We start from the raw sequence: 17,726 nt of genomic DNA on the forward strand, positions 1-17,726 counted from the left end.
CCCTGGCAGTTGTGCTCTGGGGTGCCACAGGGTACCATCTTGTCCCTGATGCTGTTTAACATTTTTATGAAGCCTTTGGGAGTGGTCATCAGGAGATTTGGGGTGAGGTATCAGCAGTATGTTGATGATACCCAACTCTATTTCTCTATCTGGATCGGGAGAGGCTGTATAAGCCCTGGACCAGTGCCTGGACTCAGTGGTGGGCTGGATGAGGGCCAATAAACTGACTCTGAATCCTAGCAAGAAGGAGACGCTGTGGGTTGGTGGTTCCCGAGTTTGGATAATTGGCCAGTTGCCTGCTTTGGATGGTGTCGTACTACTTCTGGAAGAGCAGGTTCATAGTCTGGGGATGCTCCTGGGTCCATCTTTGTTGCTAGAGGCCCAGGTGACCTCAGTGCCTAGGAGTGCTTTTTACCAGCTTTGGCTGGAAAGACAGCTGCAGCCATTTCTGGACCTGGATAGCCTGACCACTGTTGGTAACCTCCAGGCTGGATTACTATAATGCACTCTATGTGGGTCTGCCCTTGAGGTTGGTCTGGAAGCTGCAGCTGGTGCAAAATGCAGCTGTGTGACTGCTCACTGGGGCAGGGTATTGCCAACATGTCACCCCGCTGCTGGAAGAATTGCACTGGCTGCTCATTAGCTACCAAGCTAAGCTCATGGTTCTGGTTTTGGTGTACAAAGCCCTATACAGCTTGAGACCAGGATACCTGAAAGATCGTCTTACCTCTTATATACCCAGTTGATCACTACATTCCGCAGGTGAGGGCCTCTTGCAGATACCATTTTTTCAGCAGGTCCGTTCCCCACAACACAGGAAGTGGCACCTACCCTTTGGAATTCCCTCTCCGCACCATCTCTGTTATCTTACCTACTGAAGACCTTCCTCTTTCAACAATCCTTTTAAGTAGAGACCTTATCCCAGTCTGTGTCTGTGTTGGAATTGCTTTTTAAGATGTTTTTAAAGTTTTTTTTTTAAAAAAATATGTTTTTATAGATTAATATATTTTAATGTCTGCTTTTATGATGTTTTACAGTGTTGTTAGGGTTTTTTGTTTCTTGCCTTGGGCTCCTGCTGGGACGAAGGGTGAGAAATAATAATAATAATAATAATAATAATAATAATAATAATTTATTTCAGGAAGGAGATTTCAATGGTTCTCAAGAGTTCTTACCTTCGGGGAATGAACTTGGCATCCTTCTTCGTTGCCAGCAAAATAACTGTGTTTATGACACTGATGACTTACGTATTGCTTGGCAATGTTATCTCTGCAAGTCGGGTGTTTGTTGCAGTGACACTGTATAGTGCGGTGAGGCTGACAGTTACTCTCTTCTTCCCAGCGGCTGTTGAGAGAGCATCTGAAGCAATGGTCAGCATCCGTCGAATCAAGGTAATTGTTCAAAAAATAAAATTTGATATTCTGTGGATATGTTTAATTGCAGCATTACCAATTCACAAAATATGTTAAGTCTTTTGTGGCCTATATGAGAGAGAGAGAGCACAGACATTTTATCAGAATTTCTGACAAGTCTGATTTACTGTGTTTTTTATATACCAAATACTTTTAGTGCCATAAAGACAAGTGATCTCCAGTATAATTTGAATTGGAGCTATGTGAAAAGAAACAAGATCTGTGCTTGGAGATGAGTGCAGAACAGTACACACATCTTAGCTGGCTTTATTGTTTGTTTATTCTCCCTTTCTCGCTTCCTATGATTGACACATGCCTGTTGATGACCATATTTCCATTTTGCTTTGTCTGATTCTTTTGTCTCTCAAAATCCATGGTGTTAAATGGCTTTGGAAGGACTGGAAAGTTAAAATCTACTTTAACATAAAACACGCAATGCTCAAAGAGGAGTTAAGGTGCACATATGAAACACCAAATAAAATGTAGACACTCACCATTAGTAATTAACGTCTCAACATATTTTTATCTTTTGCCCGTTATAATGTATGCCTAATATAAGTCAGAAAGCCACTGAAGAAGATTCTTTGTCAAAATGAGTTTGGCTGCACTTTGTTTTTGTATCTCATCTTGCATTAGCATTGATTTATTACAGCTGCAGAATTTTATGGCTTTTATATTCTCTTTCTTGTATTTTACCTGATCTGGTCATTGATTCAATACCACACACAGAATTCTAGCAGTGATTTTATGTTGGTTTAACTATATATGTGCATTAAATGTTTATATTTTATTTAGTGTTTCATGTGTATACCTTAACCGCTCTTTGTAAAATTGCTTTGCTTCTTTTCTGTGAAGTGTAATTAAGAATTGTATTTGTTGTCATTGTCACAATATTTCTTCTTGTGTCCTGCACCAGTTCCTGTAGCGGATGGCATGGTGGAGTGGCGCTGCTCACCTGACCTCTCGACAGATGAGTTGCTGCCGCTTCCTGGGAAAGGAGGAGAATCATTGGAGAGGTTGGTGCAGTGTGAATGTACCAGCCGGTGGGCTGCACCATGCTGGCCACCTTGCCACTCTGCCTCCCGGTAAGCAGCAGCAACTCAGCTGTCAGGGAGTCAGGTGAGTGCTGCCATCTCACTATGCCATCTGCTACTGATCAGTTCCTCATACCTCTGGCTGTGTTTCAAGGTCTGTACTTGATGGTACCTTCAATTTACCTCTGTTTTAGCCAGCGTTTTTTTTTTAAAGTACTTTTAAATTTAGACTTGATCAACTATTGGACTAGTTCTCAATATGAAATAAATTGGTGTGTTTTTTCAGGGGGAGGGTGGATCCCTACTTTGCATGATTTAAGAAGAGCAAAATTTGCCAGAGCATTTTTCTGGTGTTAAGAATTAAATATGCCAATCTTAAGCTTTAAGTTTTTAGGCAGTTTTAATATTTTTTAAAAGATATTTTATCAACTTTTCCCTTGAGGTTTATTTTTTTAGAGCGTGTTTGAAGGCTCCTGTTTAGATGCATCTGATTCAGGATGAAGGTGATGGATTCTCAGTTTTCCTGGCCTGAATTATATATCTATTAGTGCCCTTTTATTTTTAGAGTTTCTGGAAGGCATCTCTGAGTATGGTTGTAGTGGTGGAGGTGGCTATGTTACCTTGTGGTTATTCACAAGGAGTTTCTAGGTTATTTTCTCTACACTTTTCTGCTTCGTACTAAAGAAATTTTCATGGTTTCCTTGTTGATACAGAACTTTTTGATCCTTGATGAGATTTCTGAGCTCAGCTCACAACTCAGAAACAACAGTGAAAATGTTCTCCTTCGTGTGCAAGATTTGACTTGTTACTGGGACAAGGTAATGGGACATTTTCATTTTCAAATGGCAGTATAGTAAGTACTTTGATTTAACCCCAGAAGTACACCTCCTCCATTGCTGGCTGTTGATGTATGTTCCTTTTATCATGTAATAATAATAATAATAATAATAATAATAATAAAAATAAAAATAAAAAATTATTTTTGAGTCGCCTATCTGGCCGAATTAATGGCCACTCTAGGCGACGTACATTAAGAAATAAAATACAATATAAAACCAATACAAACCACACTCAATAATTAAACTAATCACCCCTCTTACATCAATCAACAGCATTAAAAACTAACCCACCCCAGAGATCCCGTAGGCCTGCCTGAACAGCCAGGTCTTCAGGGCTCGGCGGAAACCTATCAAGAAGGGGGCATGACGAAGGTCAAAAGGAAGGGAATTCCAGAGGGTGGGGGCCACAATCGAAAATGCCCTCTCTCTGGTCCGCACCAGCCTAGCTGTTTTAACTGGTGGGACCAAGAGAAGGTCTTGTGTGGCTGATCTTGTCAGGCGGCATAATTGGTGATGCTGGAGGCGCTCCTTCAGATAAACTGGGCCGAAATCGTGTAGGGCTTTAAAGGTCAACACCAGCACCTTGAATTGGGCCCGGTAAACAACTGGTAACCAATGTAGATCTACTAACACCGGAGTGATATGATCACGGCAACGGCTGTTCTTAATCAAACATGCCGCCGCATTCTGTACCAGCTGTAATTTCCGGACCGTTTTCAAGGGCAACCCCACATAGAGCGCATTACAGTAGTCTAGGCGAGAGGAGACCAGGGCATGTGTCACCCGTGGGAGAAGATGGGCAGGAAGGTAGGGTTGCAGTCTCCTTATCAGATGTAATTGATACCAAGCTGCCCGGCTCACTGCCAAGACCTGAGCCTCCATGGACAGCTGGGAGTCAAGAACTACCCCGAGGCTGCGGACCTGGTCCTTCAGGGGTAATCTTACCCCATTAACCACCAGGTCTATATCTCCCAACTTTTTCCTATCTCCCACGAGCAACACCTCGGTCTTGTCGGGATTTAGTTTCAGCCTATTCCTTCCCATCCATCCACTTACGGATTCCAGGCACTTGGACACGGTATCCACAGCCAACTCTGGTGAGGACTTAAACAAGAGATGGAGCTGAGTATAATCCGCATATTGGTGACACTGCAGCCCAAATCTCCCGATGATGGCCCCCAGCGGCTTTACATAGATGTTGAATAGCATGGGGGAGAGGATAGAACCCTGTGGCACTCCACAGTTGAGAGGCCAAGGGTCTGAAACCTCATCCCCCAACTCCACCCGTTGATGCCTGTCTGAAAGATAGGAACGGAGCCACCGTAAAACAGTGCCCCCTATTCCTAATCCCTCCAGGCGATCTAAAAGGATACCGTGGTTGACGGTATCGAAAGCCGCTGAGAGATCCAGGAGGATGAGGAAGCTATATTCTCCCCTATCCAACGCCCTCCTCATATCATCCACCAGGGCGACCAAGCCTGTTTCAGTTCCATGTCCAGTCCTGAAGCCCGATTGGAATGGGTCTAGATAATCTGCGTCATCCAAGTGTGTCTGTAACTGTTTGGCCACCACTCGCTCAATCACCTTGCCCAAGAATGGTAAATTAGAGACTGGACGGAAGTTATTCAACTCTTGGGGATCCAAGGAGGACTTTTTCAAGATGGGCTTTATTACTGCCTCCTTGAGGGCTGATGGCAATGCACCCTCTTCCAAGGATGCATTTACCACTGCCTTGATCCTTTCGTTCAGCCTCTCTTCACAGCTCATAATGAGCCATGATGGGCAAGGGTCCAATCGACAGGTGGTTGGCTTCACAGTAGAGAGCACCTTGTCCACTTCCTCAGAGGGAAGAGGCTGAAATCGATCCCACCGGACCGGAATGCAACTGGCCGACTCTGGCTGACTTCCTGTGTCCACGGCGTACGGAATCGTGTTCTTCAGGTGCTCAATTTTATCGGCAAAGTGTTTAGCAAATATGTCACAAGAGGCTTTAGAGTACTCCATGGGTTCCTGGGCAACTGGACCGACCAGGCTTCGGACCACTTGGAACAACCTCCTGGGACAACACTCTGCAGACGCAATAGAGGCAGCAAAGAAATCCCTCTTTGTTGCCTTTGTTGCCACCTGGTAGGCAGCTATTGCTGCTCTAACCAGTGTCCGATCGTCTTCAGAGCGAGATTTCCGCCACCGGCGCTCTAGTCGTCTCACCTCCTGTCTCAGACCCTGCAACTGTGGTGTATACCAGGGTGCTGTCTGAGTTCTATTCAGGGGGAGAGGACGTTTCGGAGCCACCCAGTCTCCTGCCCTAGTGATCTCCCTATTCCACTCCATCACCAGGGCTTCGACCGGGCGACCTTCAGCAGGCTCCAAATCTCCCAGCGCATTCAGGAATCCTACAGGATCCATCAGGCGTCTGGGGCGGACCATCCTAATAGGTCCTTGTCCCCTACAGAGGGTGTGTGGCATTGAGAGGTCTATATTCACCAGGTAGTGCTGACCATGACACGGGGTTAGAAAAAACAGCCCCCATTTTCAGAGCACTTCCCTCCCCTCCTGAGACAAACACAAGGTCAAGAGCATGACTGGCTACATGGGTGGGCCCTATATTACTAAGGTGCAGTTCCCAGGAAGTCATGGTTTCCATGAAATCCCGAGGGGCTCCAGTGAGGACGGTCTCGGTGTGCACGTTGAAGTCCCCCAAAACCAATAGGTTGGGGGAGAGCATCCATACACCCGCAACCACCTCAAGCACCTCGGTCAGGAAGGCTGCTGTGCGGCGGGGTGGGCGGTACACAAGAAGAATCCCTAAACTGCCCTTTGGGCCCAACCTCCGTACATGCAGTCAACAAACTTGGTCTCATGGAGAGGAGGTCTGGCGAAAACCAAGGACCCCCGATAGATGACTGCCACTCCCACTCCCCGCCTACCTGCCCTCGGCTGCTGTGCGTATTGGAAACCGGCTGGGCACATGGCCTCAAGCGTAGGGGCTGAGGCCTCATCCAGCCAGGTCTCCGTAATACATACCAGGTCTGCGCCCTCATCCAGGAACATATCATGGATGAGCGTTGTCTTATGCGCCACAGACCTGGCGTTACACAACAGCAGTCGAAGGTCGGATGGAGTCCTGCGTCCCCCAGTTGTCTTCTGGTTTTGGACAGGCCCGGAACAGGGGATGGATATTATGCATTTATCCCTTGTTCCCCTAAACTGGTGTGGCCTGCCACCCGCACCTTTCCAGGATCTGCTGCCTAGCCTTTTAATATCATGGCTCCCCACCCTCCCCACGGTACCCCCCTCCGGTCTGCACATGTCCCACTCCTTGTCCGCCAATCAGACAGGCCTCCCACCCTTAAAACAACACCAAAATGCCCCAAATCCGACAGACTCTGCTGCTTTTTTTAAGATGTTAAAAGCAGCCCGGTCGCTGTCCTCATCCACAGCGTGGGGCAAACTGAGGTGCAGGCGGCAAGCGGCAGGGTGCTACAAGTTCAATTGCAGCTCCCACTTGCAGATCTCGAGTTGGGCCTGAGCGACAGATCTAGCAAGAGTAGCCCTCTCTTGCTCCACGAAGTGGAGTTGGCTCACTTGCAGCCAATGGGCCTCTCGCCTCCCGCCGCTCCCGGGCCTCCACCACAGCTCTATTCTGGTCCACGCAGCAGCACTAGTCCCACTCCTCACTGCCTTCCCGGCACGCCCAATGGCTCCTCTTCCTCATCGAGGCCGAAACGCCTTGTCGTCCTTCTCTCGTGTCCCGCTCTTCCTCCGGAGCGGCCGGCGGAGGGCGCGCTATGCCGCACTGATGGTGCTGTGGCCTCTCCCTGCTCCTCCGCTACGAGCGAGGCCCCGAAGGCCACAAAAGAACGAAGCGTGTGACGTGGGCAGCGCTGCCGCACCTCAGCTGTGGCCCGGGCCCGCCGCTCCACGCCCTCAGCCAGATGGCTCCTCTGCTCGAGCAGGAGGCGCCCCAAGGCTGCCAAGGGGGTGCTGCCCCCCCTCAAGAGGCAACCAAACGGCGGCGACTGGAGGGCCACGGCGGGAAGCGCAGGCCGCAGCAGCGGTGGGGAGGCGCCGATGGGGCCGTCGCCGAAAAGGTACGAGCTGGAATGGGACCCCCACAGGGCTGGTATTCACCCGTCCTGTGCGTCCTAGACGGCTTTTGGCGAACGGCATTGTCGGCGACAGTGGCTCCTCGTGTTCTCTTCCCTTTCTCTGTCTCTCCGAAGGACTCGAGCAGGAAAACAAAGGCGGGACGGGAGGGCTCTTAGCAAGGTGAGGAGCAGGCGGCGGAAAAAGTGTGCACAAAATTGTGTTTGTTGTAGCTCTGCAAGCGGCTTAAGTCAGGCCAAAATGCCTAGACGGGACATAAGAGTAGGATAAGATGCTGTTTTGAGCAATCTTCCGGCCAGCAAAGAGAGCTAAAAGTTGTCTCATTCAGAGGCGGCAATTGTTAAAGAGAATATTGTTGTTGAGTGTAGAAAAAATCAACACTTTAAAAGATAAGCGACGGAGCTCCTGGTGTAACGTCCTCCTACGCCGCCATCTTAATCCAAGTTCCTTAATTTAAGCTGTTCAGAACTGGACACAGTACTCAAGATGACGCCTAACCAGTGCCAAATAGAGGGGAGCCAATACTTCATGCGATTTGGAAACTATACTTCTGTTAATGCAGCCTAAAACAGCATTTACCTTTTTTGCAGCCATATGGCACTATTGGCCCATACTCAGCTTGTGATCAACTATAATTCCTTCTCGCGTGTAGTATTGCTGTGACAAGTATCCCCCATCTTATAACTGTGCATTTGGGTTTTTTTCCATAGGTGTAGAACTTTGCACTTATCACTGATAATTTCATTCTGTTGTTTTCAGCCCAATGCTCCAGCCTATCAAGATCCCTATGAACTTTCTTTCTGTCTTCCAGGGTATTAGCTATCCCTCCCAATTTTATATCATCTGCAAATCTGATAAGCTGTCCCTGCACCTCCTCATCCAAGTCATTAATAAAAATGTTAAAGAGCACTGGACCCAGGATTGGGCCTTTGGTACCCTGCTCATTACCTCCCCGCAGTTTGAGAAGGAAACATTGATAAGCACTCTTTGAGTACGATTCTGTAGTCAATTGTGGATCCACCTGATGGTGGTTCTGTCCAGTCCACATTTAGCTAGGTTGCTAATCAGGGGAGAGAGACTCGGCTGCTATCGGGAGGCTGTTTCCATCTGCCTTGCCCCACCCTCCAGCTGCTGTCAGGAGGAGGACTGTGAGGGGAAAGAGACTCGGCTGCTATCAGGGGAGGCTGTTTCCACCTGCCTTGCCCCACCCTCCAGCCTCAAATGCAGCTTCTTTCGGAGGACTTTTGGGCCTTTGGGTTGGGCTGTGGGGGTTGGGGGAGATTTTTTATTTCAGCGTGGGGGTTAGTTTTTAAATATTTTTGCTTTGATTTTAGATTAATTGTTGTTGGGGGGTGGGTATCTAGTGTGGTTGTGGGATTTTAGGGTGTTTTGGGTGGTTTTAAGGGTGGGTTCTGGGTGGTTTTAAGGGTGGGTGCCCTGCCTGAGTTGCGGACTCCAGCGTCAGGGCCATGTGTAAATCGGGAGGGAGTGATGGGAGGAGGGTGGGAGGCCAAGATATAACAAGGCTGGGAGGCAGATGCTGGTGGAGTGCTAGAGGCAGGCCACGTCAGGTAAGAGGAACTAGGGAGAGATACGTAATATCTGTCCCTTGCTCCGGGCCTGCCCAAGACTGAAACAGATAGCTGGGGGATGCGGGACTCCATGTTCTAACCTTTGGTTGCTGCTGTGCAATGCCAGGTCCGTTGCCTGAAAAACATCTCTCATCCATGACATGATATTGGATGAGGGTGCGGACCTGGCATGCATTACAGAAACCTGGCTGGATGAGGCCGCGGCTCCCATCCTTCAGGCCATGTGTACAGCTGGGTTCCTATATGCACAGCAGCCGAGAGTTGGAAGTCGGGGAGGGGGAGTGGCGGTCAAGGTTGCTGATTGCAAGTACTGGAGGTTGGGCCCAAAGGGCAGCTTAGGGATTCTGCTCGTGTACCGCTCACCCTGCTGCATGACGGACTCCCTGGCCGAGGTGCTGGAGGTGCTCTTGGATGTGTGGGTGCAATCCCCAAATTTGCTGGTGCTGTGGGATTTCAATGTACATGCTGAGGCCATCTTCACAGGGTGTTGAGCCTCAGCTAACCCAGAATGGACAGGGAAGGGGGAGGCATGAGTTTCAGGCACCTCCGCTGCCAGAGGAAGCAGAGTTGGGAATTGTTGAGTCTGAGCAGGACCTTGCGGGAGGGGGTCAGCCTGCACACCAGCCAATTCCCACGGGTCCCGCACTCCCCGAGGAACAGAGCGCGCCCTCCCCCAGCTTCTGCAGAAGACTTGTTAGGGGAGGCTCCAGAGACAGTGCCAGCTCCTCCCTTGCCAAGCAGTTCCCAGGAGGATACCAGTGTGGCACAGCCCCCTGATCTTGAGCCTGTTGCTCAGGAACAGGTGTCTTCCGATGAGCCGTTGGAAACACGCCCTCTGTCCCTGTGCTCCCGCCGCCGCGAGAAACGGACAGGGCAAAGACAGGAATTACGCAGGAGTCAGAGATTACGTTCGAAAACATTCCCTTCTTAAGCTTGCCGCTTACAGAGGGGAGTCGTTGAGTCAACTTCCTTCACATGCTGCAGAGCATGTCTAGAGTGTAGTTAGGAATTCTAGTGAGTTAGCGCAGGATTTTCTATGAAGCGCAATGCCTTTGATGTATCCATTACTCTAATAAAACGAGATTTACTTGCACCTACGCTTCAGCCTCGTCCTTCCGGCTCTGAACGGGACACAGGGGCCCCTCAGGATTTCATGGAAACCATGGCTTCCTGGGAGCTGCACCTTATTTCCATGGGGCCCACCTATGTAGCTGGTCATGTACTTGACTTGTATTTGTCTCTGGAGAGGAGGGGAGTGATCTGAAAATGGGGGCTACATCTCTTACCCCCTTGTCATGGTCAGATCACTACTCGGTGAGAGTAGACCTTTTGATGCCACACACCCTCCGTGGGGGTAAAGGACCCATTAGGATGGTCCGCCCCAGGCACTTGATGGATCCTGATGGATTCCTGAATGTCTTGGGGACTTTATGGAGCCTGCAGACGGGCACTCAGTTGAGACCCTGGTGGAGGAGTGGAATAAGGCGATCACCGGGGCATTAGACCGGGTGGCTCCGAAACACCCTTTACTCTGAATAGATCTCAGACAGCACCGTGGTATACTCCACGGTTGCGAACTCTGAGACAGGAGGTGAGACGGCTAGAGCGCCGGTGGCGGAAATCTCGCCCTGATGACGATCGGACACGGGTTAGAGCGGCTGCAGCAGCCTACCATGTGGTGATAAGGGCAGCAAAAAAGGATTGTTATGCTGCCTCTATTGCGTCCTCAGAGTGCTGTCCCAGGAGGGTGTTCCAAGTGGTCTGAAGCCTGGTCGGTCCAGTTGCTTCGGAACCTATGGAACATTCTAAGACCTCCTGTGATGAGTTTGCAAAGCACTTTGCGGATAAAATCGATCATCTAAAGAGTGCGACTCCGCACGCTATGGATACAGTGAGCGAGCCAGAGTCGGCCAGTGGTTCTCTGGTGGTGTGGGGTTGGTTCCAGCTTCCTTCTGATGAAGTGGACAAGGTGCTTTCAACCTTAAAGCCAACCACCTGCTTACTCGACCCTTGCCCGTCGTGGCTCATTATGAGCTGCAAGGACAGACTGGGCGAGGGGACCAAGGCGGTAGTAAATGCGTCCTTGGAAGAGGGCGTAATGCCATAATTGCTCAAGGAAGCAGTAATAAAACCAATTTTAAAGAAGCCTTCCTTGGATCCCCAAGATTTGAACAACTTTTGCCCAATCTCAGACTTACCATTCTTGGGCAAGGCTGTTGAGCGGGTGGTGGCAAAGCAGTTGCAAGTGCAGTTGGAGGAAGTGGATTATCTGGATCCATTTCAGTCGGGCTTCAGGCCTAGATATGGGATTGAAACAGCCTTGGTCGCCTTGGTGGATGATATGAGGAGAGCGTTGGATAGGGGTGAGTGCACCTTCCTTGTCCTCCTGGACCTCTCAGCGGCTTTTGATACCATTGACCACGGTATCCTTCTGGATCGCCTGGAGGGGTTAGGCATAGGGGGTACTCTATTGCAGTGGTTCCATTCCTTCCTCTCTGATAGGAACCAAAGAGTAGCATTGAGGGATGAGGTTTCGGACCCTTGGCCTCTCACTTGAGGGGTGCCACAGGGCTCCATCCTCTCCCCGATGCTATTTAACATCTATATAAAGCCGCTGGGGGCAATCATCAAGAAATTTGGGCTGCAGTGTCACCAATATGCGGATGACACGCAGCTCTATCATTTAAATCTTCACCGAGGTTGGCTGTAGAAACCCTATCCAAGTGCCTGGAATTGGTGAGTGCCTGGATGGGAAGGAACAAGCTGAAGCTGAACCCTGGGTTGGGGGGATTTAGATCTGGTGCTCAATGGGGTACAATTGCCCCTGAAAGACCAGGTCCATAGCATCGGGGTCATTCTTGACTCCAACTGTCCATGGAAGCTCAGGTTTTGGCTGTGAGCCAGGCAGCGCTGTATCAACTCCATCTGATACGGAGGCTACGCCCCTACCTTCCCAATCATCTTCCATCGGTGGTACATACCCTGGTCTCCTCTCACGTAGACTACTGTAATGCGCTCTACGTGGGGCTACCCTTGAAAATGGTGCGGAAGCTGCAGCTGGTACAGAGCGTGGCAGCGCGCCTGATTAAAGGCAGCCGCCGGCGAGATCACATCACTCCAGTGCTAAAAGAGTTGCACTGGTTACCAGTTGCTTACCGGGCCCAATTCAAGGTGTTGGTTTTGACCTTTAAATCCCTATACGGTTTCGGCCCAGTCTATCTAAAGGAGCGCCTCCAGCATCATCAGCTATGCTGCCCAACAAGATCAGTCTTAAAAGACCTTCTCTCTATCCCATCAGTCAAAACAGCCAAACTGGTGAGGACTAGAGAGAGGGCTTTTTCAATTGTGGCACCCACCCTGTGGAACTCCCTCCCAAATGATATCCGACATGCCCCTTCTATGATGAGCTTCCGCCGGGCCTTGAAGACCTGGCTCTTCAGGCAGGCTTTTGGGGTGAGTTAGATTTTATCTTCATTGTTTTTAGATTTTTAATGCCTACCTATTGTATGCCTATGTTGTACGTAGCCTAGAGTGGCTGGACAGCCAGCCAGATGCGTGACTGACTGACTGACTGACTGACTAATTAATTAATTAATTAATTAATGGGGCACTTTGTCAAAAGCTTTGCTGAAATTGAGATATGTCCACAGCATTAGTCCTCCTTCAGTCATCTGGCACTTCACCCATCCTCCATGATTTTGCAAAGATAATAGACAGTGGTCCGAGAGTTCTTAAGCCAGTTCCTTCAACACTCTAGGATGCAGTTTATCAGGCCCTGCAAATTTGAACTCTTTCAAAGTGATTAGGTCTTTGACCATTTGTCTACCAATTTCAAGCTGCAATCCTGCCCCTTCAACTTCACGTTTCTCAGGAGGGTCATAGATCCTCTTTAGGGAGAAGACTGAAAAAGTAGGAATTGAGCACTTCTGCCTTTTCTTTTCTCTTTATTGTTTTGCCATCCTCACTGAGTAGCAGTACCACCATTGCTTTTCTCTGTGTTTTACTATGGATGTACCTGAAGAAAGCTTTTTCGTTGCTTTTGGCATCTCTTGCTAACCTCAGCTCATTCTCAGCTTTAGCCTTCCTGACACCATCCCTGCAATTCCATGTTACCTGTCTGTACTCTTCTTTGTGGCCTGACCTTCCTTCCACTTCCTGTATGTGTTCTTTTTTGTTTTCAGGTATCTCTAAGCTATTTGTGAAGTCACATTGGCTTCTTCTGCTGTCTTCCCCCATTTTTCCTTGATGGAATTGTTTCCCACTATGCCTTTAGATTGTCCTTTTTTAGAAACTCCCGCCCATCTTGGACTCCTCTTCTCATTTGCCGTGGAACCTTACTTACAGGGCCTTCTCTCAATCCCACCGACAAAAACAGCTAAATTGGCGGGAACTAGAGAGAAGGCATTCTTAGTGGCAGCCCCCACCCTTTGGAACTCCCTCCCACAAGATCTACGGCACGCCTCTTCCCTAAATACATTTCGTAAAGCCTTAAAGACCTGGCTCTTTCAACAGGCCTTTGGGACTTCCGGGGAGGGTTAACTGTTATGATCAAATGCCTTCTACCCTGCATTATTATTATTGCTGCTGTATTGTTTTATTTTTATTATTGTATTTATTGTATTGTATCTTAATTCCTTCATGTATGTCGTAGAGTGGTCATTGGCCAGATAGGCGACATATAAATTAAATTTATTATTATTTATTATTATTACTATTGTTTTGAGTTTATTAAAATCAGTTTTCCTGAAGTTCATGGTACGCATGTGGCTACTCTTAGCTTTTGTTTCCTTTAAAATAAAGAATTCTGGTATAGTGTGGTCACTTTCCTCCAGATGTTTTGTAATTGCCACTTCATTCACCAAGTCGTCTTGTGGTGTAAGAGTTTGTTCAGTGAATAAAGAAAACCCTTATAGGTGCAGAATTTACACACCAAAAAGTAAGACAAATGCATAATGAAACAATTCTGCCCTCAGTGGCATCAAGCTTTATTGCTCAAAACAGTGGACACAGTTTGACACAGAAGTGTGCTTAATTCAACTAATTTCAGTGATTTTAAGGGCATTTTTACTCCTGAGTAGCATTTTTTATATAAAATAAAATTGGGGCTCTTTCTTTTTTCAGTTTTGAGAAATAGAGATATGGCAAGTTTTCTTATACTGATATTTTCTCTCACACTTGCTCAGTACTCTCAGATCCTGACGTTCTCAACATCCAGTGATCAACATTTTCAGTGGGCACCTCTTTACTAAGTATATGGTTTATTGCTATCTTGTCTGTACTCTTAACAGCCATGTTCTGAAGCATACAATTATATTTGGATCAGATCTTCAGTTGGCTGAAACGAATATTTCCCGTGAAGTCAATGCCATGGTCATATTGGAATGCAAGGAGAGAGAAGTTGACACTGGCCAGATGGTTTGTGTCTCATGGATTAGAGATAATGTGCTGTTGCTGCCACCTTGTGGGGATTGATAAATAGTATTTAAAAAGGCATCTGCTGCCAAAACTCAAGCCTACTTACGATCATAATGAAACAGTATGATAGGTTCTTAGGATATAGACATGTGAGTTGTGTTTTAGTGGAGAGTTTATTAGAATTTTATGTCTTGCCTAGTAAAATGTCCAGTAGCTACTGCAGTAAAAGGGCTGTTTTGTGTATATATGGAAGCAGTTTATAACACAAGGGACCAAAGGGGGTCTTATGGTGAAAAATGGAATTGTGTAGGATTGTCAAGAATGTGGGAATTGACCATATTGTTATGTAGAACCACGAAGAATGATTGTAGAAGTTTAGGATCCATCTTTGTAGGAGTGTGGCAATTTCTTTAATACAAATTAATGTCGTGCAAGATCCCTACAAGTCAGGGCTGTGGAGTCGGAGTCGGAAGCAATTTTGGGTGGAGCCGGAGTCGGTAGAAATGTACCGACTCCAACTCCGGCTTCAAAATAAATTTTGATTGACAAATTTTTTAATATATAATTTCAAAATGTCAAAGAAGCTTCCCGTGAAGTCAGCTGTAGTTGAGCATTTCACCATAACTCAAGATGGAAAACATTTTGTGTGTCAGTGTATGACATAGGACCCAGATGAAGACAAATGCTGTGATGCCAAGATCAGCGCATATTCAGGCAGTGATAAAAATGCTCCTATGAGAGCTTTCAATTTAAAAAGACCTTTACAGCCCTTTCCAGGGCTGTGGAGTTGGAAGCAATTTTGGGTGGAGTCAGAGTCGGACAGTAGAAAAATAGAGTCGGAGTCAAAGGTTTGGCGTACCAACTCCACAGCCCTGCTACAAGTGATGTATCTTGGCATGCTCGTAAGGATTTAGGGTTAGTAACCCTATATAGTAGTAATCCAGATGTTTACCATGTGCTGTGTGATTGATGAGTTCGCATTTGAAGTGAACTAGCTAATTCTAGGTATGCTGATGTGGCAGAATCTGAGAGTGTCTAAGGGTTGAGGATGGCTTCCTGGTGTGCTCTGGAAGAACTGAAGCAAGGCTACAAAGAGCATTGGGGCCCCTTAAAAACGAACACATTCAGTTTGGCATATGTTTTCATGGACTATAGACCACTTCATCTGATTGCCTGCTTAATGGGTCTGGGTTTGTGGATCTGATGCACAGGTGGGATCAGTGGTGCTTATTTTGGAAGCAGAGGAGCTACGTGAAGCTAGACGGCATGACCAAGGGCAAAAAGTGCAAACCTTGTGGAAGATACAGAAGTCAGTTGAATGAGGGCTGGTTTGGTTTTACCAGTGAATGTACTGGATAGGACTGAACAAATAAATAAGGTGGTAGGATGGAATGGAAACTTTTATAAACCCCCTTAGTAAGAAAACTTTATATGTTGAGGGAAATATTTGATAGAAAGATAAAATATGGTTTTATTAGTATGCATTGAATGTAAAGTTGTGTTTTTGTAGATTTTGAGTGGGGAGGGAGGCCGTAGTTTAGTGGTAGGGCACATGCTTTGCATGCAGAAGGTCCAAGGTTGAATCCCCAAGCACCTCCAGTTAAAATGATATTTGATGGAGACCTTGGAGAGATAGATCCAGTCAGATTATATAATGATGGGCTAAATGAACCAAGGGTCTGATTCAGAATTGGGCAGCTTCATATTTGGCCTCAAGCACTATCTTTTGCAGACAGAGCTTTTGTATCATTTCAGACATGGTACTTCTTAATGGAGGCAGCATACACCTCTGCTATGAGTCATCAGAATGTTGAATAAGCAGGTGGTGGGTGTGCATGTGAACCAGGCTATTGTCAAGATTTGTCCTGCTTTGAAAAAGCAAGAAGGCATCACATCTTGGAAGTTGTCCAAATCTGATGTGGGATTAACGTGTGTGACTAATTCTACTTTAACTGCAATATATACATTCTGAGATTGTCTTGAAATCTATTGAAGGATCTCAGTGAATAGTGCTTATATATTTCAAGAACCAAAGAGAAGGAAAGATGGCATAGAACTATACTCTAGAAAATATGAAGACAAGTTTTCTCTGAAACAAGAGCTGAGAATACAGATGGCCGTACAAATTGCTTGAAGTTTTCACCCCCTTTCTGCATGCATTGCACGCTGCTTTATCGTAATAGAGCCTCACAACATTTACAAAAAACCCTATCGATAAAAGACAGTTACAGACAAGTATTTAAAAACATTCAAAAACTAAAATCAACAATAAGCTGAAGGTAGATTAAAACACATATAACTCCTCCATGACTGGATAGCCTTGCCTAAACAAAAATGTTTTAAGCAGATGCTGGAAAGAGTACAGCAAAAATGCCTGTCTAATGTCAATAGGCAGGAAGTTCCAAAGTATAGGTGCTGCTACACTAAAAGATCGATCTCTTACAACTGTGAAACAAACATCATGTGGCCCTTTTAACAGTGCCAGTTCTGAATATTCTTAACCTGTTTACTCTGAAACAATTGTCATTAATTTCAGTGGAAGTTATTTCCAGGTATATGTGTTTAGGGTTGCAGACTTTTGGTTCTGTTTTAAAACCTGGTTGTCAGAATTAAAATATTTTGTTTTGTCAGAATTAAAATATTTTGTTTTGTCACAAATTTATAGGCTCTGGACTTGCCGACACTTCAAAACATTTCATTTACTGTCAGACCAGGAGAATTGCTAATTGTGATTGGCCCTGTGGGAGCAGGAAAAGTAAGTCATAGTATGACTTTTTCCAGTGCTAACAGCTACAGTTAAGTTGTCCACAAAACGTTAATGCAGTGTTCTTATTTCGAGGCAAATGGAAGGTGATGACATAACATTTCTCCCCTTGCCACCTTTTTGGGCTTCATTGTACCAGGCCCTCAGTCGCTGTGCATCTATAGATTGAAGCCTTTAGGACTTTATATTTCCTTCATTTTGTAAAATTTTAAAAATGTATATTATCTTTGTATGATGCATGCTGTACCCAAGGGCAAAAAAGTCGTTTTGCACCAATTATTTTGGTACCTGTCTGAAAGCCACTCCGTAGTGGAAATAATACAGATCACTGTCATAAGTAACCAAGGTTAAAAATGCTTCTGAAGTTGCTTTCAAACAAGTGTGTGGCCAAATTAGGATAATTAAGCCGTGATAGACATGAGCCTTTTGCCCATGTGCATGGCCCTTCCTCTGTTCTTGGAGCAATGTGACTATGGTTAATTAAGCATAGTTTCTTGTAATGACTGAATGGGGAAACAGTGGTTACGAGAATCTCAAACAATAGTTTGAAGTTGGTATTGGAT

The 17,726-nt window shown here is 46.5% G+C and overlaps 1 protein-coding gene across 4 annotated transcripts in view; it reads left to right on the forward strand.

Annotated features, from left to right (window-relative positions):
- The window catches only part of ABCC4 (ATP binding cassette subfamily C member 4 (PEL blood group)), a 205,346-nt gene that overhangs the window by 42,175 nt on the left and 145,445 nt on the right, over window positions 1-17,726 (forward strand). For all 4 annotated transcript variants that reach the window (XM_061630101.1, XM_061630098.1, XM_061630099.1 and 1 more), the window contains 3 exons: window positions 1,142-1,391; window positions 3,160-3,264; window positions 17,065-17,154. In XM_061630101.1, coding sequence (XP_061486085.1) covers window positions 1,142-1,391; window positions 3,160-3,264; window positions 17,065-17,154 — 445 coding nt within the window. The remainder of the gene's footprint in view (window positions 1-1,141; window positions 1,392-3,159; window positions 3,265-17,064; window positions 17,155-17,726) is intronic.

The sequence above is a fragment of the Rhineura floridana genome, chromosome 5, assembly GCF_030035675.1.
Source record: "Rhineura floridana isolate rRhiFlo1 chromosome 5, rRhiFlo1.hap2, whole genome shotgun sequence".
NCBI lineage: Eukaryota > Metazoa > Chordata > Lepidosauria > Squamata > Rhineuridae > Rhineura > Rhineura floridana.